Consider the following 25,410-nt stretch of genomic DNA (forward strand, 5'->3'; position numbering starts at 1 on the left):
GATCAAATTTGAATTAATGACTGGAAGGGGGACAGAGAGCAAATCCACAGCTCTCGGCTAAACTTTCAAAAGGGAAACTTTGATAAAATGAGAAAAATTGTTAGAAAAAAAACTGAAAGGTGCAGCTGCAAAGGTTAAAAAGTATTCAACAGGCATGGACATTGTTTAAAAATACAATCTTAGAGGCACAGTCCATATATATTCCTCACATTAAGAAATGTGGAAAGAAGGCAAAATGATTACCTGCATGGTTAAAAGGGGAGGTGAAAGAAGCTATTTTAGCCAAAAGATCTTCATTCAAAAATTGGAAGAAGGATCCAACAGAAGAAAATAGGATAATGCACAAGCGTTGGCAAGTTAAATGTAAGACATTGATAAGGCAAGCTAAGAGATAATTTGAAAAGAGGTTGGCCATAGAGGCAAAAACTCACAGTAAAAATTTTTTTTAATATATCCGAAGCAGAAAGCCTGTGAGGGAGTCAGTTGGACCGTTAGATGATCGAGGGGTTAAAGGGGCAATTACAGAAAATAAGGCCATCGTGGAAAGATTAAATGATTTTTTTGCTTCAGTGTTTACTGAAGAGGGTGTTGGGGAGATACCCGTATCGGAGAAGGTTTTCATGGGTATAGATTCAGCTGTACTGAATCAAATCACGGTGAAACTAGAAGATGTAGTAGGCCTGATTGACAAACTGAAGAGTAGTAAATCACCTGCACCGGATGGTATACACCCCAGGATTCTGAAGGAATCAAAAAATGAAATTTCATACCTATTAGTAAAAATTTGTAACATATCAATAAAATCATCCATTGTACCTGAAGACTGGAGGGTGGCTAATGTAACCCCAATATTTAAAAAGGGCTCCAGGGGCGATCCGGGAAACGACAGACCAGTTAGCCTGACTTCAGTGCCAGGAAAAATAGTGGAAAGTGTTCTAAATATCAAAATCACAGAACATATAGAAAGACATGGTTTAATGGAACAAAGTCAGCATGGCTTTACCCAAGGCAAGTCTTCCCTCACAAATCTGCTTCACTTTTTTGAAGGAGTTAATAAACATGTAGATAAAGGTGTAGTATATTTGGATTTTCAGAAGGCGTTTGAAAAAGTTCCTCATGAGAGGCTTCTAGGAAAAGTAAAAAGTCATGGGATAGGTGGCGATATCCTTTCATGGATTACAAACTGGCTAAAAGACAGGAAACAGAGATCATTTATAAATCATTTATAAATGATCTCTGGCTATAAATGATCACAGGCTATAACCTGACATTGTGGGCAGGCTCAAGCCTGCCCACAATGTCAGGTTATAGCCTGTGGAGTGAAGTCCATGTCTGAAATTTATAAATTTATAAATCATTTAGAAATGATCTGGAAAGAAATATGACGAGTGAGGTAATCAAATTTGCAGATGATACAGAATTGTTCAGAGTAGTTAAATCACAAGCAGATTGTGATAAATTGCAGGAAGACCTTATGAGACTGGAAAATTGGGCATCCAAATGGCAGATGAAATTTAATGTGGATAAGTGCAAGGTGATGCATATAGGGAAAAATAACCCATGCTATAGTTACACAATGTTAGGTTCCATATTAGGAGCTACCACCCAAGAAAGAGATCTATGCGTCATAGTGGATAACACATTGAAATTATCGATTCAATGTGCTGCGGCAATCAAAAAAGCAAACAGAATGTTGGGAATTATTTGAAAGGGAATGGTGAATAAAACAGAAAATGTCATAATGCCTCTGTATCGCTCCATGATGAGACCGCACCTTGAATACTGTGTACAATTCTGGTCACCACATCTCAAAAAAGATATAGTTGCGATGGAGAAGGTACAGAGAAGGGCGACCAAAATGATAAAGGGAATGGAACAGCTCCCCTATGAGGAAAGACTAAAGAGGTTAGGACTTTTTAGCTTGGAGAAGAGACGGCTGAGTGGGATTATGATAGAGGTGTTTAAAATCATGAGAGGTCTAGAATGGGTTAATGTGAATCAGTTATTTACTCTTTCGGATAATAGAAAAACTAGGGGGCACTCCATGAAGTTAGCATGTGGCACATTTAAAACTAATCGGAGAAAGTTCTTTTTCACTCAACGCACAATTAAACTCTGGAATTTGTTGCCAGAGGATGTGGTTAGTGTAGTTAATGTAGCTGTGTTTAAAAAAGGAGTGGATACGTTCTTGGAGGAGAAGTCCATTACCTGCTATTAAGTTGACTTAGAAAATAGCCACTGCTATTACTAGCAACAGTAGCATGAAATAGACTTAGGGGTAGATTTTATAAATCTACGGCTGCGCGTACTTTTGTTCACGCACCAGGCGCGAACAAAAGTACGCGGGATTTTATAAGGTACGCGTGTAGCCGCACGTATCTTATAAAATCCGGGGTCGGCGCACTCAAGGGGGTGCACATGTGTGCACCTTGCGCGTGCCGAGCCCTGCGTGCGCTGCCCGGAGCAGCCTCGGAGGGAACTTTCCTTCCACTCCCCCCGCACCTTGCCCTCCCTTCCCCTACCTTACCCCCCCCCCCCCCCCCCCCCCATGTTTTAAAAGTTACTTCTGCGAGAAGCAGGCGTAACTCGCGCGCGCCAGCAGGCTGCTGGCACACGATTCCCTGGCCCGGGACCTGTTTCGGAGGCCTCTGCCACGCCGCCGAAATGCCCCCAGGCCGGCACCACGCCCCCAACATGCCCCCGGGACGCCCCAAATTTCACGTCGGCCCCGACACGCCCCCCCCTCGACATACCCTCGACATGCCCCCCTAGCGAAGCCCCGGGACTTACGTGCGTCCCGGGGCTTGCACGCGCCGCCAAGCCTATGCATAATAGGCTCAGCGCGCGCAGGGGTTTTTTTAAAGGGTTACGCGCATAACTTATGCGCGTAACCTTTTTAAAATCCAGCCCTTAGTTTTTGGGTACTTGCCAGGTTCTTATGGCCTGGATTGGCCACTATTGGAAACAGGATTCTGGGCTTGATGGACCCTTGGTCTGACCCAGTATAGCATTTTCTCATGTTCTTATGAGCCTAAAGGAAGCCAGTAGGACCCGCAGCTCAAGCCTGCCCACAATGTCAGGTTATAGCCTGTGGAGTGAAGTCCATGTCTGATATGCACAAAAAGATATTTGTAAGACGCTACTGTGTTTTTGTAGAAGCTTAGCTGTGATTCATCTGTGGCATAACAAGCTGGGAAATCAAACTACTGTTTCAGGGCACCTGCCTGCAGTTGTGAGTGCTTCTGGACTTTCAGCAAACAGTCCCTGAATGGGCATGAGCAAGTTCTGTCAAAGTAAACTGATTTGCAGGTTTTTTGAACTTTATTTTTGTCCTCTTCCTGCTCAGTCCTTAAATTTGGCCCTAAATATCTCTCTTTTCCCTATAAGTAGAAGAAGGGAATTTTGACCCAATGCAGATTGCTGGATGCTGGAAAAAGTGAAAGACATTCCAGCTGGAAGGTGAATATGCTCCAAATGTGAGTATTATTCTCTGACTCATGTTTCCAGCAGGTGAAACAATGAATTTCACAATTGCTGATGAAGTTCAGTCCACAGGCTGGACTTTGGAAGAGAAGTGAAAACAGCTGCTGGATGGTTCCGCCATGGCTTCAGTTTATTTTTACTTTTCTCTCAAAAAAAAAAACAAAAGCTGCACCCACTTCCTGATGACCAGTACAAAACTTAAATCGCAGGAAATCTTTTTTTTCCCATTTCCTGAAGTAAAAGAGTTACACTTTTAATAACATGCAGTCAACTGTTGTGAATAATATTATATCACAGAATAAAGAAATCAAAAAACTATCAATTTTCAATTCAGTTCCCAGTTGCTCAGACTCCTCAAACCCAACATGGAAGATAAATGGCCAAATTCCCTTCTGAAAGGTGAAAACAAATCTATGGATCCACATATAAAGCATACATCCTGTGAGAGGCTGTAGAACACCTCCAGTTAAATAAAGTTGTCGTGCAGCAGAAGTGAAGCCTACTATGAACATTTCATTCTATTAGTTAATTAAGATAAAATATGCTGCTTGCATTAAGCCTCTTTATGCATTACCCAGTCCATTTGTGTATTAATCACACACCTTATGTGGAATAAAATAACAAGAGTAGAAAATGTGACGTTCTAGATAGATTAGATTCAGTATCCCCCCCCCCCCCATTCATTTCTTATGAGAAAATTGCTAAAGTTGCCCCCTCCTACACTCCCCCCCCCCCCCAACAAATCACTCACCAACTTTGAAATATACAAAAGTTGGATGCCTCCCATGGTCCTAACTGAACATAAAATTTAGTTCACCTTCCTCAAGCTTTTTCCAAATTAAAAGGTGGGGGAGGTGGAAAGGGAGGGACAGACTGCAACACAGAGAATTCCAGAATTATATTAGTCTCTGTTCCTTATAGAAATGAGGTTGAAAAGTACAAAAAGTTCATTATTCTCGTTTTTTCATAAGTTGGAGTTGGTGGGAAATGCTAATCTGACCTCCGTCTGCTTTTAACTATGAACCCATCACTTTATAGGGACTTTCTATGATCTGTTACACACTGAAATGGAAACTTTATTAAAACTAGGTTGTGCTTTCCTGTTTTGTTTTATAAAATTTAAAATGTTTTCACCAATTATATCCAGTGCCGATTAGCAAGATAAGAGTGAGTACACACACATAACCATGTCCTGTAAAAACCATTCTGTCACTTAATACTTCACAACCTGTATGCCTTCCTCCTCCCCATGTACTGAATTTTAAACCTACTGTGACCCTATTTATTCAACAAAGAATACGTTTAACTTATTTAGCAATCATAAAAAATATAATTCACATTCATAATTAATTTAGGCCTTATCTTATTCCTGTTTAGATCCTGTAGAGTGTGGAGAGAGACGGTAACAATAAGACAAACATCTGCTCCCTTTGACTAAGATTATTATAAGGATAATTTCAATAGTGAAATAAAGGAAATATATATATATATATATATATATATATTTTTTTTTTTTAAATGAGCATATTTAATTATGTGGCACATTCCCATAGCAATTTTGCAGGACACTGAAAACAAAACATCTACAGGCAAGTTTCAAAAAGTAACCTGACTGGGAAGTTAGCTTAGTTGGACTGCCATTCTTTGGATGCGCAGCTCTCCACACCCTCCAAAAGAAGACATACAAAGCTATTTTCAACCACTAGAAGCTTGCTTAGTGACACAGCAGATGATGGCAGAAAAAATCAAAGGGCCCATCCAATCTGCCCAGTTATTCCTGTCCACAGTAAGGATATATCCCAGCTTCTAGCATTAAAGCGTGACCACTTGTAAGAAATCACTTCAAGCCAGTCTATCTTCCTCTGCTGTAGCCCCATCTTGCATAGATTGATTGTTTCTAGGTGTGCAGCACTGGCTGCATTCAGACTTCTCCCTCCACCCCCTAATGGACTTATGAGAACTCTCTGATAGACCCAAGAGGTGCTAAAAGTCCATTTCACTTTATAATTACTGTTGCTCATTCTAGAAGTTTACCCATATACGGCAGCTGTTGAAAGAAGAATAGCCATCAAATCCTGGCTTCCAAGACAGAAGAATGCTGTTTGCTGCTCTCTTCACAGCTTTCAGTTCAGAAGGTGGTGAGGGAAGTCCTGAATGAAGTAGATAGATAACAACAACAAACACAATTGTAAGAATAAGGCAATACTACATACAACACAAACTGATACACAAAGATCAAGAGGAGTCCTAGCAGCAATCTGTGCCAGTCACACCAACATAATCAGTTACAGTAGCAGCAGCTCCTTGCAATCAAATTTAGCAACTCAGGACACTGCTGTAGATCAAAAGGAAAAAAAAATAAATATATATATGTAGTAGCGACATCAAGCATATTAGTAGTCTCTTGGAGTTTTAAAATTGCAAATTCTTGAAATCACAAAGGGGTCAGATTTCAAAAGCTCTGCCTGCCTGCATTCAGGAATTAGATAATTAGATCAGCTCCTTTGAAAATTGACCAGGGGGCGTAAACCCTTTCCCCATCTCCACCTCCATCTCCCGGAATACATCTTGCATTAAAAATACGTGCAAAATCGGGTTTCCTGCATACTTCTACCTATATGACCTCCACCCATCCAATTGATTTTCTAAGTGGAATTTATATGCACGAAACAAGGTGTTTCGTGCATATAACATTTTCTAAATTAGGCCCAAAATGCTTGGGGATAGGTCCTAAATGCTGTCCAGAAACATACATTTCAAGGAATCGATTTTCTAAACACATTTTTTAAGCCAACAACTTCTGCTCTGAATGTAACAGACCATTGACTAATATTTACTACATGTTTAAACAGAGAAATAAACTTCTAAAAACTGTGCCACTGACTTGTAATTTTCTTCTAACCATTCATTGATCGTAAGATCAGTGCTCATGAAAGTTGCTGGATTAATAGTTTTAGACACATAATCTTCCATTTATGCACATTTTACAGAGGCAATGGTAATGCAAATGTGCCTCAACCTTGCACTGAATGAATTATTCCTAAGGAAAAAAGGGTAATTCCTTCCCTATACCCATTTAGTCTTTGATTGCTTGATAAGAATAGTCACTAAAAGGTGCTAATTAGTACCAAATTCTAATGGCGATTTTTATAATGATCTGGTCACCTGTCCACTGGGAACTGAAATGAAACTATCAACTTCTTTCAATGGGCTTTCAACGACTTTCACGTGATCATTTTTTGGTCACTGCAGGCCTGAATCAAATACAGCTAATGATCTAGAGGTGAAAGTTTATGTATCATTGTTCCACTCTGTCACCCAGTGCCAAAAACTTGTCATTTCAGTGACTACAGGATCCCAATTAGAATTTCTAAGCTTTGTGTTTTAGATAAAAACTTTTATGAAAAAGCTTGTAAATGCAAGTAATCAGAAGATGAAGGGAGCAAATTTAAAACAGCTTGCAAAGTTGCAAAATACATGAGTGCATTTACTATACACAGGGGCCAATGTAATAAGACCCACGGCAAAACAGGCGCTCATTAGGTGTGAGGGTTTTGATCACCACGCACAGCTGAAGCTGCTGTTTCCCCGGGATATAAAAAAATAAATTATGCAAATGACTTTCGTGCAGAAATCTGCGCACGTACAGAAAAATGAGCATACCTAAGCGTGATACAGGGTCTATGTTATAAGCGGCCACATCCGCACTCAAAACACATGCCGATAATGCATGCATAAAAGTGAGTGAGCGAGCAAACGGGTCTCCCTATTAAGTGAAAGTATGACCCTGGAAAGTATTTTTAACATGTCAAATAACTGTGCTGCAGAAAACATGGCACATATTTTCATGGATGCTAATTCACAACAATCTTGCCGCTTTTCTGGCCGTGTATCTGTTGCCCAGGGAAGCACCTACCTCAGATGCTGTGAAAAGCGCTTTGCTTCGCTGGCCACTCTGAGCCGAGATAGGCATTCAGACAGATGCTTATCAGGCCACTTGTGCACTTCTGTTCTTGGCAGAAAAATCTGCATGATCGGGTGCCCAGGAAGGCACCTAGCATATCTTGCCATTTGGGTGCTCAGCTAGGCGCTTAGTTGCTCGCATTTCTAAACGATCGGGTGCCCAAAAAAGCACCTGGGGAAGCACCTTAAGCTGGCCATTCTGACGCCCAGAAAAGCGCCTAGCTAAGCTGGCCACTCGGACACCGAGATAGGCGCTCAGCTAGGTGGTTTTCAGGATGCTCGGATGCCGACATAGGCCCCTCAAGTCGGCGCTGACACTTAACTCGTGCCCTGACCATGGCAGTAAAAAACCCATATTAAAAAACCTGCACTAGCACTAGTGCGGCTACCTGCATGCTAAGAAACGCTCTTCCAACTCTTTGCTGAATAATCTTATTTCCTCATTTTGTTAAAATGCCTCATACCAAGAGAAAGGCCCGACTGAGGGAGATTTCAAGTTCCTCTCCCGATTCCAAGCATTTACAACAACCACTGATCAAGACTTTCTTCGCGGCACCTAATTGCTACGCTGGAGGGGAGAGTCGCTATGGAGTCGACTGTTGAGCGAGTGTTGCCTCCTTTGGCTGAAGCAATATTGTTGAGCCCCGGAGCGCCAAGTGTGCCTCCACCCCCATTTCTGTCGGATTTGGATTTGAGACAGAGATGATATTACCTTCAAAGCCCCGAGAAGGGAAACGCTTTTGGACTTCCCTTCGGAGAATCTGCTTAGTACAGATTCCACGTGCCTCTCTTTTGTCCCTAAATTTCCTGAGACTAACGAAGGTGAAAGCAATCCCATGGGTGAAGGAGCAGGGATTGTGCAAGTATGCCCGTCGCCAAAGCTATTTCTTGAGAAACCTAAGGAAATAACGCTGGAGTCCGTTTGGAATGCCTTAATCTCTGTAGAGAAAACTATTACCTCTTTAACAGCAGTAGTAGTAGAAAGTAATCGGCGTGTGCTGACTATAGAGAATCAAGTTGGATCTTTGGAGACTAAAGTCACCGAGCTGGACACAAGAACTACAAAAATAGGATCAGTGCAACATAAACTGGTGCAATCAGATATGGTTTCAATTAAGAAACTTGAAAATGCTGAAAATGCTCTAAGGATCTTAAATCTACGAATATTAAATTTTCCTTATATAAGGTTGCTCTCTCTTAAGGATTTGCTTAAGAGTTATTTAGTGCTTAAGAGTTATTTAGTGCAGATTCTTAAATTTCCATTGGAGGCTTTCCAGTCATAACTAGGACTTACTTTTTTCCTAAATCGGAAGGAGAAACTCCTAAGGACTCTGAACCTGTTTCTTCTATGAATGTTTCTTAGTTATATGAATCATCTCAAGAGATGATTATTCAAGACAGAGCTACTTTACTAGTGACTTTCGCATTTCTTTCTGAGAGAAATTCAGTGTTTAAATTCTTCTTTCGCAATCGTCATCACTTATTTTATGGTCAAAAAGTATGGATCTTCCCCGATATCACCAGGACAACCCAAGAACGCAGGAGGAAATTTCTTTCTATGAAGCCAGAAGTCTGAAGTAAATCTGCAAAATTTGATTTGAGATTTCCGTGTAAATGCTTGATTAGACACCAGATTTCCAGATACTTGTTTTTTTAACCTTCCCAGCTACAGGTACTCCTGGACTCTCATTCCTAATGTCCCCATGTGCAGATCGGCTTAGTTTGTTTTGATGGGTGTAAGTTCAGGATTTGCCTTATTTGATTTCAATTTCTTACGTGAATTTCGCTCATGCCAATTCTATCCCCCCTATTTCCTAAATTTTTGTGACAATATTTTTTGGTGGAATTTTGATTTCATTTTGTATATTTCACTATTGAGTCTTTACAAATGTCATATTTTCTGGTACAAGTGACCTTGTGTTGTAATTATTAAAAATCTAATTAAAATAAAATAAAAAAAAAAACCCACACTAGCACTAACATGACTCCCTGTATTGTCTATGATTAGCTAATCACCTCCTTTGCATGCTAATAGCATGCATTCGCACAGGAAAAACTGCGGGTCTGTGAGCACGTTCGTATGCACTTTCTTCCCACGCACAAAACCCTTATTACATCCCCGTATAGGGTTTTGCGCGGGAAAACACGCCTACAATCTCACACACAAGCCCATGGCAGCTCAGCGCACCTTATTACATCGGCCCCACACTTTGCAGCTAATACTCAAAAAGAAACTACCCATGTAGTATTTCTTTGAAAATCAGTCAGCGCAAACTAAACACTAACACTAAAAGCACATTTCTAAGGGGGTAAAATAGCACACATGCTTTTGAAAATCCCATGTAATTAAACTGATTTATTCCTCTAATCTAAACATTTGCATCTTGCTCATACAGCTAAAAGTGCATGTGCTGTGGAAGCCTGCATTTATTTCCATCCAGACAGAAGAGGGTAATTTACACGGTGAATGGCGTTGATATTTGCCTTTTCAATGTACATTGAGACTTTTTTGTTAATCCCATTCCTGATCCCTCCCTCCAGCCCAGTATATTCTGGGATGAGATCCAGTTGTACTACCAAGATAATATGCTTTAGAAAGACTGCTATGTCAATTCTTCTCAGTATTAACTGTGTTGTACCAGTTTTTTAACTAAGTTGCATATTAATACTGCAAAAACAAGCTTTTTTTTTTTTCAGAAAAGCAGGAAATGGTTACCCATAAGGTAAGCCAAATGGTTAAAAAAAAAAAATTAGCTCAGCCTTGTAGAGTTCCCATATAGCACTGCATTACTGAGGCAGCCGCAGAGCTCTGAAATAGAAAAGAACTTGGCACTGTTCTAGCTGCGGTGCAGCAACAGCTGGATTTCATTAAATTACCACTAAGGTCGGTCAGTTATCCAATATTCCTCTCTGTGGAGATGGCATATTCTGTTAACACACCAACCAGACTGAGCCAATGCACAGCCACTGTCAAAACTCAGCTGGGACTCAGTCTGAGTTCCAGTGAGGATGGCTTAGATTTTAGACTTACAAACTTTGGTCAGGGGTTTACAGTTCAGCTATACAAACACTGAACTGGAATCTAATACAAACTTTCTTAGCATAGGATATACATTTCCCTACTTTTGAGCAGGAAAACGCTATCTGTATTCCTTAACTGCTACAGAAGATTCTTTTATTGTCCCTGTAGATCAAAATTTAGCGATACTTAGCAGTCAACATAGTTTCCTAGTAGAACACTGTAGAACAGGAGCATTATTATGAGATGTTATACTAAATAATTTGTTATGTAATAAAATCCTACATTGCGAGTACCATGGCAGCCATCACTTGGAACTTCCTGATTTTTTTAGTTATGTTAGAACCATAACTAACATGGCACAACAACTTCTAAAATCAATTCTAAAATTATCATTTAGAAGACATATGTTCCAGTTAAACAAGGAGTGGTACCTGGTTGACACTGAATCAATGCCATGCCTGCCCTAGCTACACAACATTTTTCCCATAACTGTCCTGTCAGCACAAGAGAAAAACATGTCTAATTCTAACGAGAGCAAACACAGCTAAGTATGATGATTGGGTTAGCTCCACAGTGCTGCATGCAACAGCCTTTTCAAAATTCAGTTCAGAATTTCCAAGTTGTTATTTTACAGCTAAAGCACAATATATATACTAATAGCAAACTGAGGTGTTTTTGGGGGACATGATGTTTAGGGCACTTCCCTTGCTCTAGACCAATGGTTCTCAACAGGTGTATCAGGACACACTGGTGTGTCGGGGGCCAGCAAAAGGCTGCTTTCTCCTCATTAGCCTGGCTGGGAATTGGCCGACTTCTCCTTCAATGGGCATGACAGGAGGCTGCTTTTGCTTTACTCTCCTCTCCCTGGTCCAGAGAGAGACTGCTTCCTCCTCCATCAACCAGATCAGAGTGAGACATTGCCAACTTATGCTCTTCAGAGCCCAGCAGGACATGAACTTTATCTTCTTCTGCCGGACCCGCAGTGAGGCTGCTGATGCTTTCTTCACCTGTGGAGTCCGGAAATGACAGACAGCATGGGCACAAGGGAGAGAAGTGCATACTCTCCATGAATTAATGCACTACCAATCTCTGCTGCTGTTGCTGCTTCCCTGCTGGGAGTCAGGAGAAGGGGGAAATGTTACTGCTGCTAGACAGGGAGTGATGGAGGAGAGAAGGGGTATGGGTGCTGCTAGGCAGGGAGGGGTTGGGGAAGAGACAGTATCAGGAGTTTGCTGAATGGGTTGGGTGGAAGAGGAGGTCTAGGCAGGCTGCTGGGAATGGAAGGGTAGGGGAGAAATGGATGTGGGCACTACTAGACAAGGAGATGTGAGGAGATAGGGTTTCAGGAGTCTGCTGGACAGGTTGGGGTAGAGAGAAAAAAGTTGGGGCTGTTGGGCAGAGACAGGTGGAGGAGAGAGGGGTTGTGAGGGGTTCTGGGCAGGGGTGAGAAGGGAAGTCAGGGGGATGCTGAGCAGGAAAGGGTGGCTAAGAGGTGATTGGAAGTATGGTGGATAGCCAGAGGGGAGAAAGGAGGCAGAGAGTGTTGAGCAGGGAAGAGAGGGAACATGGAAAAAAGGATGCAGGGATGGGGTACAGAATGCGGGGCAGGGATATGAGCATATGAGGGGATGATTGAACGTGAGTAGTTGGGAAAAGTGAGGGATGATAGGGGCATAGAGGGGGAGTGATAGGTGCAAGATCCATACGGGCGGATTTTAAAAGCCCTGCTCGCGTAAATCCGCCCAGATTTACGCGAGCAGGGCCTTGCGCGCCTATTTTCCATAGGCCGCCGGCGCATGCAGAGCCCCGGGACGCGTGTAGGTCCTGGGGTTTTTGGAAGGGGGCGTGTCGGGGGCGGGACCCGATGATGCGGCGTTTCGGGGGCGGGGCGCGGCGTTTCGGGGGCAGGACCGGGGCCGTGGTTTCGGCCCGGGGCGTTTTGGGGGCGTGGCCGCGCCCTCCGGAACGCCCCTGGGTCAAGTATCGGCGCGCCAGCAGCCCGCTGGTGCGCGTGGATTTACGTCTCCCTCCGGGAGGCGTAAATCCGTGGATAAAGGTAGGGGGGGGTGGGTTAGGTAGGGGAAGGGAGGGGAAGGTGAGGGGAGGGCGAAAGAAAGTTCCCTCCGAGGCCGCTCCGATTTCGGAGCGGCCTCGGAGGGAACGGAGACAGGCTGCGCGGCTCGGCGCGCACCGGCTGCCCAAAATCGGCAGCCTTGAGCGCGCTGATTTTATAAGATACTCGCGTAGCCGCGCGTATCTTATAAAATCCAGCGTACTTTTGTTTGCGCCTGGTGCGCAAACAAAAGTACGCGAACGCCCTTTTTTTTAAAATCTACCCCTTAATATGTTAGTTTGGGGAATGTGCATTTCTTCTATTTTTGAAATTTGCTTAGTGTAGCAAGAAATGTATTTCTGTTTCTAGTTCTCCAGAGTGATTTCTTGGAGTTTCCATTCCAGTTTGTCTCTACATTTCTAATTTGTGGTCTTTTATTCTGTATTTGGTGAAGGTCGGTTCTGTGCATGTGACTGAGGTGAGGTATTTCACTAGTATGTCATCATTTGACTAGTATGTCAAATGATGACATCATTTGACTAGTATGTCATTTATCCCCTGCAGGGATGAATCCTGCAGGCTCCTACCATTGGTAGGTAGACTCAGGCAAAGCAGAGATCGTGGGACCTTCACCTATACCAGCCCTCATTCCCCTTGGGTTCAGCCTTTGGATGCTGGGGCTGGCAGGTCTTAGGTAGGGTCTCTGCAGATGGTAGAAGAGGTGGTCCTTAGATAGCTGGGTCGTAGGCAGATGGAGGACAGACGAGTCCAAGGTCCAGGTGATGGTCAGAGGAAGGCGGCGGTCAATAGAATCTGAGGTCAGGCCGAGGTCAGAGGCAAGCAGCGGTCAAGAAAATCTGGGATCAGGCTGAGATCTATCTGAGGGGAGAATAGGAATGGATAGGCAGGGCAGGCAGGCAAGGAGAAGAACAGGTGAGTAATGTAGAGGAAGACGAAAACAGAAGACAAGGCTGGAATTGAAGACAAAGCACTGGAACTGAAGACAAGGTGCTGGAACTGAAGACAAGGTGCTGAGTGCAACATGCACTACTTCCAGGAGCAGATGGACCTGATGCTGAGGCAATGAATGAGAAATCAAGAGGGCCTTTTAAAGGCCTAACCGAGTGACATCATTAGGAAGCACCATGGGGCTTTTCCTGCCATGGTCACTTTAAATATAGCAGCGACAGGTGCGCCTGCACCTAAGAAAGAGCACGACAGGAGGGAGTCGGTGGCGTCCTGCTGCGAGGTGAGCTGGAGGCTTGCCATCACAAAGAGGAGAAGGGCCCTGCCACGAAGAGCGTGTCACTGCATCTGGTGGCCCGGCCAGAGGGATAAGGGTGGCAGTTTGTGGGTTAGCCCACGGACCACCAAACGCAACAGTATCAGTCTTATTTGTTGTGTGTTCTCAATAGGACATGCGTTGGTGGTACACTGCTGCCTTTTCATAGGTAGGGCTATTGCTGTTTGAGTCCTCGGAGTTAGTGCTGCTATAGTATGGCAGAATTGCTACAAATGTGCAGAGGTACACCTGGGGTTTCAAGTTTCACATTTTACAATGCTCCTGATAGTAGAGGGAGTTTGTGCTACTGTTGTTGAGATGACACCAGAGTCAGAATATCGTTTTGTATGGTGAGCTGTATAGGGGAAATGCCCTCGTTCTGCTCTGCACCCATTGTTGGAGGTCAGGGGTAGCTGTGGATGCAGAGTGTATGTTTACATTTAGCCCCATGACAGTCATAGGTTCAGTGTGTCCTGTATGTGAGCATCATTGTTAGATGTGTCCTGACAGAAAAAATGTTGAGAACCACTGTTCTAGACACATGGTTGAAGTGTTTATCAAATTTCAGCATTTACAGTTTTGCTGAAACATTACATTTGAAAATATTTGACATATGCACTACAAATAAAGGGGAAATAATCAGCTGTACCACAGCCATTAGATAGCTGGCCAGTGTGAAAGCAACTGTCAGTGCTGGTAATGACATTACCATAAGGTACAGTAGCAGAAACTGAGAGCGGGGGGGGGGGGGGGGGGGGGAACTACAGTAATGGAGGAGGAGAAGACAAGCACAAAGGGGTTTTGGTCTGATGAATTCTGCCAGAGGGACTGGAGGAGGCTAGAGAGGGAGGGACCCTGGCTGCTTTGACAGCAAAGCAGTGTACTGTGAATGTTTGTGGATTTCTACTTGCAACTACTACAATTAGAGATTGAGGTACTTCAATATGTAATGCGATGTTAAAGGCCAAATTTTAGGGCTGCCCTTTTGTGAGGCATGACATTTCAGTTGGGCATAAGGATGTTCCTGACAGGATACCAGTTTGTGTTTTGTTTTTTAAACATTTTTATTAAGAACTAGCGGTACCCGGCCATGCGTTGCAGTGGCAGAGTCAGGTTCTTTACCCTCCCTCCCCCTTCCCCTTGCTCATTTACCTCAGTCACTCATCCTCCTCCCCCTTGGTCACTCACCCCCCTTCCCTCCCCTGTCCCCACTCCAACTCTCTCACCTCACACTCACCTCTCCCCTCATTCTCCCTCCCCTCACTGTCACCTCCCCCCACCTACTGCCTACCCTTCAGATCAGAAAACCTGTCTTTCTATTTCTGTGGGAACCCCCCCCAATCCCAACCCTTTAAATCAAATAATAACCCCCACCCTCCTGCCCCCTCCCAAGACCTGGGAAATTAAAATTGTTGGTGCTACATGTGGTCTGTCCCTGGGCGTCTGTGCGTGTTATGTAGCCAAATAGGGGAGTGCCTAACCAAATTTGCACTTCCAAATTTGTTTTGTGGTCTGGGGAGGCTATTTTGGTGCGTTCCCGAGATCATGCAAGTTTAGAAATGTATTTGTGTGTGAACCTCCCCCTTCCCCCAAAAAACAACCCTATGAGCAAAGTTCTCTTAAACTAACCACCCCACACTCTACTGCCCCCCCTCCCCCAGCCCTGCGAAAAACAGTAGGCCCCCCCTGCCCCCCCCCAGAGTTGCTGAATGAATGAAACCTGCCCCCCCTCATGACCCCTCCCCAAGATGTTCGCAATAAATTCATTACCACCCCCCACCCTCCAGACCCCCCGAGACCTGATAAAAATGTCAGTCGGTGGAGTGGGCGTTCAGGAGTGGTCCGGGAGCGATGTATTGGCGTTGGTCCATCGGTTGTGAGCACTGAAATGGGTTCCGACGGCCCTTTGCCCTTACTATGTCAGTGGGGTGGGGCAATAGCAGCGGTAGGTCATCTGACATAGTAAGGGCAAAGGTCCGCCGGCTGCCAGTCCTGAAAATGGCACCGAGGGGCCCTCGCCCTTACTATGTCACATGGGCTACTGCCGCCATTGGTGTCCCTGAGTGGCATAGTAAGGGAAAGGGCCGTCGGCACCATGTTGATTGCTGGCAGCTGACGGCCGTAGTGCAGGAGATGTGTCCCGGACCGGTCTTGGCCCCCCGCTGGAGCCTCCCGGACTTCTGTCAGGCTTTGTGTGTGTTGTGAGGGCCTGGGAAGTAAATAAATTTGGCATGTGTGTGGGGGGTGTGAGGAGGGTGGTTTTGTGTGTGTGTTGGGAGGCTGTGGGAAGTAAATCAATTTGTCATGTGTGTGGGGGGTGTGAGGAGGGTGGTGGGTATATTTTATCTGTAAAGGAAATAGTTATCTTCCGGCGAAAAAAGTGCACGAATGTGTTAAAATGGAAGTGAAACGTTGACCTGGACTGGTGAAATGATTAGTGTAGCGTGTGTTAGTGTAAGGTGTAACAGATGGCGCTTACGTCCAGCAGATGTCGCTGTTTTCTCGAAAAAAGTTTTAAACCTATTTTACCTGTCACAGGTGTGACATATCTGTAATGTAAGTACAGAAGAACCTTCCTGTATGCGAAATGAAGGTTGTGTCCAAATTTGAAAGCAATCGGTTCAGTGGTTTCTGAGATTAGCGATTTTGTCCATACTATTTAACATTTTTATTTATATAGATTACCAACCATAATAGTACTAAACAAGACATTACAGCTGATTTCATAGTACATAAAAAATGGTAGTTTGCACATACAGAGATCAATATTTGAGGCATTTAATCAGATACCTCACAAGATATCTAGCTAAATGCTAACTTTTGAATATTTTGGGCACTTATCCAGCTAAATTATAGATGAATAATTCATTATCTATCTATAATTTTGCTGGATAATGTAGGGATATTCTGGGAGCGTTCTGGGGTGAAGTAAAGTTAGCCAAGTAAGTTATACAGATAACTCCAATATTAGAGATAACTAGATAACTTATCCAGCTAACTCTGGTTGTGCCAAAGAGTAGTCCTAAAGTTAGCTGGATACAATTTTCCAGTTATTTTTAAGATAGCCAGCTATATTCACTAGTGCAGCTGCACCACTGAATATCCCTCCAAAATTAGCCATATAAGTTTATCCGGCTAATGTTGCAATCCAGCCTGTGATTGAATATCACCCCCAAACTGGCTTGAAAATTGTTGTCCTCTGTTGCTGGTTGTGCCTAGCAGCTGCCTAGCAGCAGAAGCACAGTTAACTTAGTTCATCCATGTCCTTCTGTAAGATGGGTGAAGACGGAGCAGACTTTACAGCTTCTCTAGCAGCTTAGTGTAAAACAGATGTACCCAGCATCTGAGATGCACAATGCACAAAAGTCAGTTTAACTACCTTCACATCTGCTCTGCTCCAAATACAGTCAGGAATACTAGGGCTGCTATGTGGGACATTGTTCTTTAACACTGCTATACTCTGGCTTGTACGACTAACATGTCCAGAAGCTTCATTTATTTGTTGAGCAATAGTATGAATAAGTTAGGGAAATAGTTACTTTGGATAAACTGTACCATGCTGGCATATATTTATGTGGGATTTTTTAAAGCAAATTGCACTTCTTTTGCAGTCAAGCATGATTCAAGCCTGAGCTCTGGATCCATACTCTGTAGTTATACAGTGCAGAGATCTCTTGCATCAGCTGGTAGCAAATTACATGTTCTCAAATACACAATGGCTTGGACTAGTGCACAAAATGAACAAATCTAAATTTCAGGAATGTCCACCACTTTGTGCGGAAGTTATGAGAATGGGTTTGGAGGATGTGAGGGAAGGAAGGGAGGTTTACATATCTTCCAAAACCAACTTTCACTTTGAAAGTTCTCATTTTAAATTAGCTTTCAGAACGCTTCTTAGTCTAGCCAAAACTCCTAAAGTCTTCCAAATAAAAGGGTGACTTAAGATAGTGAAATCACCACTGGCACATGTAAGCCTTTCCAGAGACACATTCCTGTCTTAAAGAAATTAACGGACAGAAGGGAGTAATGCTCAAACTATCTTGATTACAAATGCCCCTTTCGTTTCTTAATTCTTAAATATTTATTTATGAATTTTCATCACAAATTATAAAATAAAAAAGCAATGAAAAGGAATTTTCAATAAGCACATACATAAGCAAGAATACACATACTACATATCATATGTCCACATTAAAAAAGCAAAGAAACAGTGGGGATTACCAGGCAATTATACAAAGAAGAAAAAAAATATAAGCCAGTACTAATTGACGGTCCAAGTGGTACCACCTAAATCCTAGTGGTTTTAACTGATCTGCTCCTTATCCTCAAGAAAGATTCTTAAATGGGGAGGGTCTACTATAGACTATCTCACACTTACAGGGAAATCTCAGGAAGAAGGTAACCCCAATCTTTAATACACGGGGCTTAAGTTGGAGAAACAGCTTCCTTCTCTCCCTAGAGATGTCCGGAAAAATCTGAATCTTCTGCCTATAAAAGAAAATATTTTTAAATCTGAAGTATTTAAAAAAAAAAAACTAATTCTTTATCTGATTCATTAACAAAGGAATTAATAAGTGTCCCTCTGGTAGCAATCAAGTCTTGAGAGTTTTGAAGAAACTGAGAAAGATCAGAACTATCAATATGAGCATACGTATCAGAAGACGGCTCTACAACATTAAAGGCTTTTTTTACATTAGGTACATAATAGCAATTAGAAATCATGAAAACCTAGAGGTGCTCTCTGCTGGATTTCCTCATCCTAATTTCTACCTTAAATTGTGGCAACAAGATAACCACACACCAAGCGGAAGGCAAAAGTAACGGAGACATTGACATCATCTCCTTTGCTGAAGTCTTCACAACCGCGGATTTCTACCTTTTTCACGCCGACATCTGGGACCACACCGGAAGAGCAGGCCGCTGTAGGCACCGACAGAGAGCAGGTGTTGGCGCTACTGGCCGAAATATTATTGAGCCCTGGAGCTCTGTGCACCCCTCCCCCGCCCCACCAGCTGATTTCTCCGGGTCGTGAGAAAGAAGGAACACCTAGAACATTAGAAGTTCTTACTGGAGTTGAACGAGAAGAAACCAATGCCTCGTTCTAGGTGAGGCCTCCTCTCCCGGTAATGTCTACAGACTTTCCTGAATTTAAATTGCCGGTGGAGGGGAGGGGAGGAGGATTACAGGCTATAGCGGGTGAGCTGGAAACTGGGTATGCAAAGAGCAGTTCATTTTCACTTGAGAAAACTACAGAGTTTTCATTAGAGTCTCTCTGGACAGCCATAAAATCTCTGGAGGTGGCAATTGTTAATTTAACTAGAATAACTGTGGATTCCAACCAACGTTTTGTCAATAATTAAGCTTCTATTTCAACAAATATTAAAATGGAACAAATGAAAAAAAGGATGGGAAATACAGAAATATGACAGCAAAGGTTTGCTAGGGCAGATATTTTATACGAGAAAAAGTTTGAAGCAATTTATTTACGATTTTTATTTACGATTTTTATATACCGATGTTCATTTCAAAAAGAGATATCACATCGGTTTACAATAAGGTACAATAGGTAATTCACTATCTCCTAAAAGGGCTTACAATCTAAAATTTTTGTACCTGAGGCTAAGAGATTACAAAAATAAAACCATCAAAATCAAAGTTCTTAACAATTAAGCAAAAGGTATAACAAGGAGCATATTAAAGAAATAACACAAAGGGTTGCACGAAGGGGTGCTTGCTTGGTGCCTTTCAAACTGCCCGGGATAAGGCATCTGCCTTTATGTTCTTGTTAGCTGGTCGATATCAAAGTTTAAAGTTAAAACGTGTGAAAAAGAGCGCCCAACGAGCTTGGCGCGGGTTCAGACATTGAGCTTTCTGGAGGTACACCAAGTTCTTATGGTCAGTGTAGACTGTTGTACGGTGTTGTGCTCCCTCCAGCCACTGCCGCCACTCCTCAATCTCAAGCTTAATGGCAAGAAGCTCTTTGTCACCGATGGAGTAATTGCTTTCTGCAGACGAAATTTTCTTAGAGAAATATGAGCAAGGATGAGAAGTTCCCGATGTGTCATTCTGGCTTAAGACAGCTCCTACTCCTTCAGTTGAGGCATCCACCTCTACCATAAATGGATGCCTGGGATCTGGATGCCGGAGGCAAGGTTGTTGTAGGAAGGAGTTCTTGAGTGCCTGGAAAGCTTCTTCAGCCTCTAAAGGCCAGGCCTTGATGTTTGCCCCTTTATGAGTAAGGGCAGTGAGAGATGCAGCCAGTTTAGAAAAGTTCTGAATAAGACTATGATAGTAGTTAGCGAATCCAAGGAAGCACTGGAGCGCACGTAATCCGTTAGGTTGGGGCCATTCTTGGATACATTTCAACTTGGAGGGGTCCATCTGGAAACCTTGTTTGGAGATAATATACCCCAGAAAGGGTAGGGATTCCTGTTCAAAGATGCATTTTTCAATTTTTGCATAGAGACGGTTCTCTCGTAGTCATTGCAAAACCTGAATAACATGTCGCCGATACGTCTGTAAATCGGAGGAAAAAATCAAAATGTCGTCTAAGTAGACTACTATGCAGACATAAAGCAGGTCTCGAAATATCTCATTAATGAGGTGCTGAAATACTGCAGGAGCGTTGGTCAATCCGAATGGCATGACAAGATATTCATAATGGCCATCTCTGGTGTTAAAGGCCATCTTCCACTCATCATCTTCACGAATCCTGATTAGATTATATGCTCCTCGAAAATCCAATTTTGAGAACACCCTGGCTCCCTGTAGGCAGTCAAAGAGTTCAGCTATTAGCAGCAATGAGTATCGGTCCTTGATGGTGATAGCATTCAGCCCATGAAAATCGATACATGGACGCAGAGTCCCATCTTTATTCCCAAAAAAGAAGCCAGCCCTGGCTGGAGATTTGGATCGTAGAATAAACCCCTTATGCAGATTGTCTTGAATATATTCGGTCATAGCACGGGTCTCCAAGTCGGATAATGGGTAGACCCTACCACGAGGCGGGGTAGCTCCAGGAACCAGATTAATGGCGCAATCAAATTCTCGGTGCGGGGGCAATGTATCTGCGGCCTTTTTGGAGAAGACGTCAGCAAACTGATTGTACTGGGAAGGCAAACCCTCAAGAAGAGAGGTACAGATGTAATTACAGGAGGGAGTCGTTCCCTTAATGCAGGTTGAATAAGTCTTAAAGACGTCCAGTCGAACTGTGGATTGTGACATTACAATCAAGGAACACCAAGAACAACTGGATGAATGGCTTTCTGGATGACATAGAAGGTGATACATTCAGTGTGGTTCGGTGCAATGTGGCAATCCAGTGGAACCATGTGATGAGTTATTCTCCCCGGCAGGGGGTCTCCGTGGATGGAGGATAGAATCAACGGCCTTGGGCATGAACGAGTAGGGATGCGCAGTTGTTCCACCACATCTTGCAGGATGAAGCTTCCTCCAGCCCCAGAATCTACTAGAGACAGCGTGGAGAATTTGTGGCCTCTGAGAAGAAGGGTGACATGCAGAGTAAGTGGGGGAGCCGGTGAAGTGATGCCTAGGGTTACTCTCCCAGTGGAGCCTAGGCTTGGGAGTTTCCCGGACGCGTTGGACAACGAGCAATGAGATGGCCCGATCCTCCACAATATAGGCAGAGACCTGCCTTACGGCGCCTTTGCCATTCCTCCGGAGAGAGAGGGCCTCATCCTAACTGCATCGGTTCTTTGACAGTCCCCTCTGTGGTGGATGAAGTTTGAGAGACGGGAGAAAAAGATCGAGAAAAGGTAGGACCCGCCGTGCGCCTTCTTGTGCTCAGCCCTTCACGAGCCCTTTCCTGTAGAAGGCGGTCAATCCTGGTTAGTAACTCAATAAGAGAGTCCAATGAGCAAGGCAGATCGGGGGCTGCCATTTCATCCTTAATTCTGGATGACAATCCCTCCAAAAATATGGTCCGGAGACAGCTCTCCTCCCAATGGAGTTCTGATGCTAGAATTCTGAATTCAATAGTGTAATCCGCCACTGGACGTCTTCCTTGGTGAAGTTGCAGAAGACTGGAACCAGCGACTACTTGTTTTCCTGGATTGTCAAATACCGTTCAGAACAGCTCCAAGAAGTTAGGAAGGTTTTGCAGGACTGGATCTGACCGTCGCCAGAAGGGAGAAGCCCAAGCCAGGGCCTTACCCTCTAACAGGGATAAGATATATGTAGTTTTTGTAAGATCATCCGGAAAGAGGGAAGCCTGGAGACGGAAGTGCATGCTGCATTGATCAAGGAATCCCTGGCACAGGCGAAGTTCGTCAGAATAGCGTGGAGGAATTGGTAATGGAATTGCTGGACGAGTATTTCCCTGCATCATGGACGGTGGTGGTAATGGTGGAGGAACTGCATGAGCCGCAATTACAGAATCGAGATGGGCGTTGAGTCGATCCAGGGAAGACGCCAAGGATTCTAATCCCGGTTGCTCCATAATCTTCTGGGTCAGGCCAGGAATGGCCTGCAGAGCTGAAGCCTCTGCAGGGTCCATGGCCTTGATATTCTGTTACGGATCTGGAGGTGGACCCTTAGTTCGAGGTAGAGTTAGCGCTACCTAGGAGAGAATAAACCCTCTTAGGCCCCTACCGTCGAAAGGCAAGGTCGGGTAAAGCAGAAGTTAAACAGGTACTTCGCCACTGGAAGCCTGCGGTCCCCCCAGGAGGAGACCATAGGGACCCGGGCCGCTTGGACTTAGGTGAATCACTGAAGACTGCAGATAGGTCTGGATGCAGGCACCTCCTGCAGGTCGTGGAATCCAGACAGCTGGCGCCTCCAGCAGATCGTAAGCCAGTCCAGGAGTCAAGGCCGAAGAATGGTCGGAAGCTAGTCCAGGGGTCAAGCAAGGAGAATCAGTCCAATGAGAGGAGAAGCAGAAGCTGGGAACAGAAGGACAGGAACAAGACTGAAGCGGACCAACAGCGGAGACCAGGATCAAGACAGGAACAGGAACTCAGAGCTCAGGAACCACACCTGTCTAGGAGCCAAGATACCAAAGCAAGGTCTGAGGAGCAGACCTTACCTTATATACAGGAACTCAAGGAGGAGTCCCAGGGAGGAGCCACGACAACTTCCTGTCGTGACCCTTTAAATTTAGTCTTCAGCCGCACGCGCGACTTTAGGCAGACCCGAAGGGGGAGAAGTCAGCAAAGCAGGAAGGAAGCTATGCGGCTAGGCCTCAGCAGCGGCAACGACTGCGAAGAGAGCGTCGGGGACGGCTGCCTGCTCCTGCAGGTGCCCTGAAGGCGGCCCAACGCCGCAGGTGAGTGGCCATCCCCGGTCGCGGACTGCCACTGCCGGCGGCCATAACAACATAAATAGAACCTGATTACACCAGACTTGCTAATAAATACAAATGGGTACCTTTTAATTAAATGCTTGCTTCAACAGGAATGCCTTTACGGCTGTTTTGAATTTCTTAGGACATTCTTCAAGTCTTAAAGATGCAGGTAAAGAATTCCATAGAATAGGAGCAGCCACAGAAAAAGTACAGTCTCTTATAGATGTTAATCTAGCTATCTTTATCGAGGGAATCTCAAGAAGGCCTCTTTCCTGAGATATGAGACTCTTCGTTGATTGATAGATGTGTAATAATAAATTAGCCCAAGGAAGGGAAGAACTACTTAATAATGTATGAGTCATTGATATTATTTTTGAATGAACTCTGAGACATGTTTATTCATGTTTTCAAAAAAATGTAGCAAATTGGTGAGTCAAATCCATGTTGGCTTTGCCTCGTTAAACTATATGTTCAGTAATTTTGTTTTTTATAATAATTTCAACCATTTTTCCTGGCGCTGATGTCAGGCTCACTGTTGTGGGTATGGACCCTTGTACCAAGGTGAAGTTGGCACAACCTGCAGGGAGAAGCCCTGCAGGTCCCCACTGTTGGCTGGTGAAGCTGTCTTTGCCTCTGGAGCTTCACCTATGCCAGCCTTCGTTCCTCTTAGGTTGAGCCCTCAGGTGCCAGAGCCGGCAGGTCTTAGGCAGAGCCTCTGAGGACAAGCTGGATGTCCATGGAGAAGGTCGGGCCACAGGTCAGGGTCTGGGGCAGGTTGCGTTCAGGCATAGTAGGAGGCAAGCGGTAGTCAAGGCAGAAGGTGTTCAGACATGGTCAGGGGTTAGGCAGTGATAGATGGCGTTCAAGCACAGTCATGAGTCAGGTGGTGGTCAATGGCAGGAGGAGTTCATAGTCAAGTATCAAAAGGCCGAAGCCAGAACCAGAGATCGTTCGAGGAAAGGCGGGAAGGATAGACAGGCGGGGAGGCAAAGAGCAGCACAGGCGGGCAGGCAAGGTACAGAAGACACTGAAGAACTGAAGACTGAGCACAATATGAAGACCTGACGAAGAACTGATGATGGCCCACAGGACGAGACGAAGATCAGGAACTGAAGAGAAGAAGACAAGGAACGCAGGAATGAAGATCAGGGACACAGGAACGAAGACTAGGAACACAAGCAGAAATGCTGAGGCAACTTGTTCTACTTCAAGTAGTGGACCTATTGCCAAGGCAAGGAGTTACTGCAGTGGCCTTTAAAAGGCCCGTGGTGATGAGGTCATCAATGGGCACCACTGGCCTTTTCCCACCATAGGCCCTTTAAATGAATCTGCATCGGGCATACGTGCACGTTAGGAGGATTCGGGAATAGAGGCAGCGTTGGAGGCATGCTAAGCACGGCAGCCTGCTGCGTGCCCATTCGAGGGCCTACCCCGGCATCGGAGGTGTTGCTTTGGGCTTGGGGCTGGAGGTAAGTGCATTGGTCCATCGGGCAGGCCCACGGACTGCCAAATGCAAAACTCATTGGGCTGTGGTTTCCTGGATAATCCCTGGAACCTTTTTTAAAAATTGGCATTATGTTGGCAACCTTCAGATATTCTAGCTGATTTTAATGATAGTTTACAGATTACTAAAAATAGGTCTGCAATTTCATTTTTCAGCTCTTTCAGCACTCTGGGATACATATCATCTGATCCAGATGATTTGCTAGTCTTTAGTTTGTCAATTTACCCTATTACATCTTCCACTTTCACTGAGATTTGTTTCAGTTCCTCTGAATCATCACCTGACATGGGTATCTGCCTTTTATCTTCCTCAGTAAAGACTGAAGCAAAGAATTTATTTAATCTCTTTGTTATGGCTCTGGGGTGATCATATCTGATGGTATTTAGGTGGCCAAAAAGGTAGATAAGTCAACTACAAAAGCCAGAAAGATGCTTGGTTGTATAAGAACAGGAATAGCCAGGAGAAAAAAGGAGGCAATATTGCCTCTATATAAGTCTCTGATGAAACCTCAATTTGAGTAACATATACAATTTCGAAGCACACACCTTCAAAAGGATATAAACCACAAAGACTTGATCCACACAGCAGCTACTAATATGATCAATGGTCTTCATTATTAAGTATATGGTGACAGATTTAAAAATCTAAACATGATATGTCATCTTATCAATCCCTTGAGGAAAGGAGGGAAAGGGGAAATATGAAACATTTTGAAATTTTGTAAACCGTTATGATGGCTTTACCGAATGACTGTATATAAAACTCAAAAATAAATAAATAAATAAATTTAAATACCTCTAAG

General features: G+C 44.0%; 1 protein-coding gene across 1 annotated transcript in view; it reads right to left on the reverse strand.

Moving 5' to 3' along the window:
- MERTK (MER proto-oncogene, tyrosine kinase) overlaps positions 1-25,410 on the reverse strand; it is a 609,785-nt gene that overhangs the window by 406,920 nt on the left and 177,455 nt on the right. Inside the window, exon 6 of the mRNA XM_029594310.1 lies at positions 5,518-5,633. Coding sequence (XP_029450170.1) covers positions 5,518-5,633 — 116 coding nt within the window. The remainder of the gene's footprint in view (positions 1-5,517; positions 5,634-25,410) is intronic.

The sequence above is a fragment of the Rhinatrema bivittatum genome, chromosome 3 (assembly GCF_901001135.1).
Source record: "Rhinatrema bivittatum chromosome 3, aRhiBiv1.1, whole genome shotgun sequence".
In the NCBI taxonomy this organism is placed as follows: domain Eukaryota; kingdom Metazoa; phylum Chordata; class Amphibia; order Gymnophiona; family Rhinatrematidae; genus Rhinatrema; species Rhinatrema bivittatum.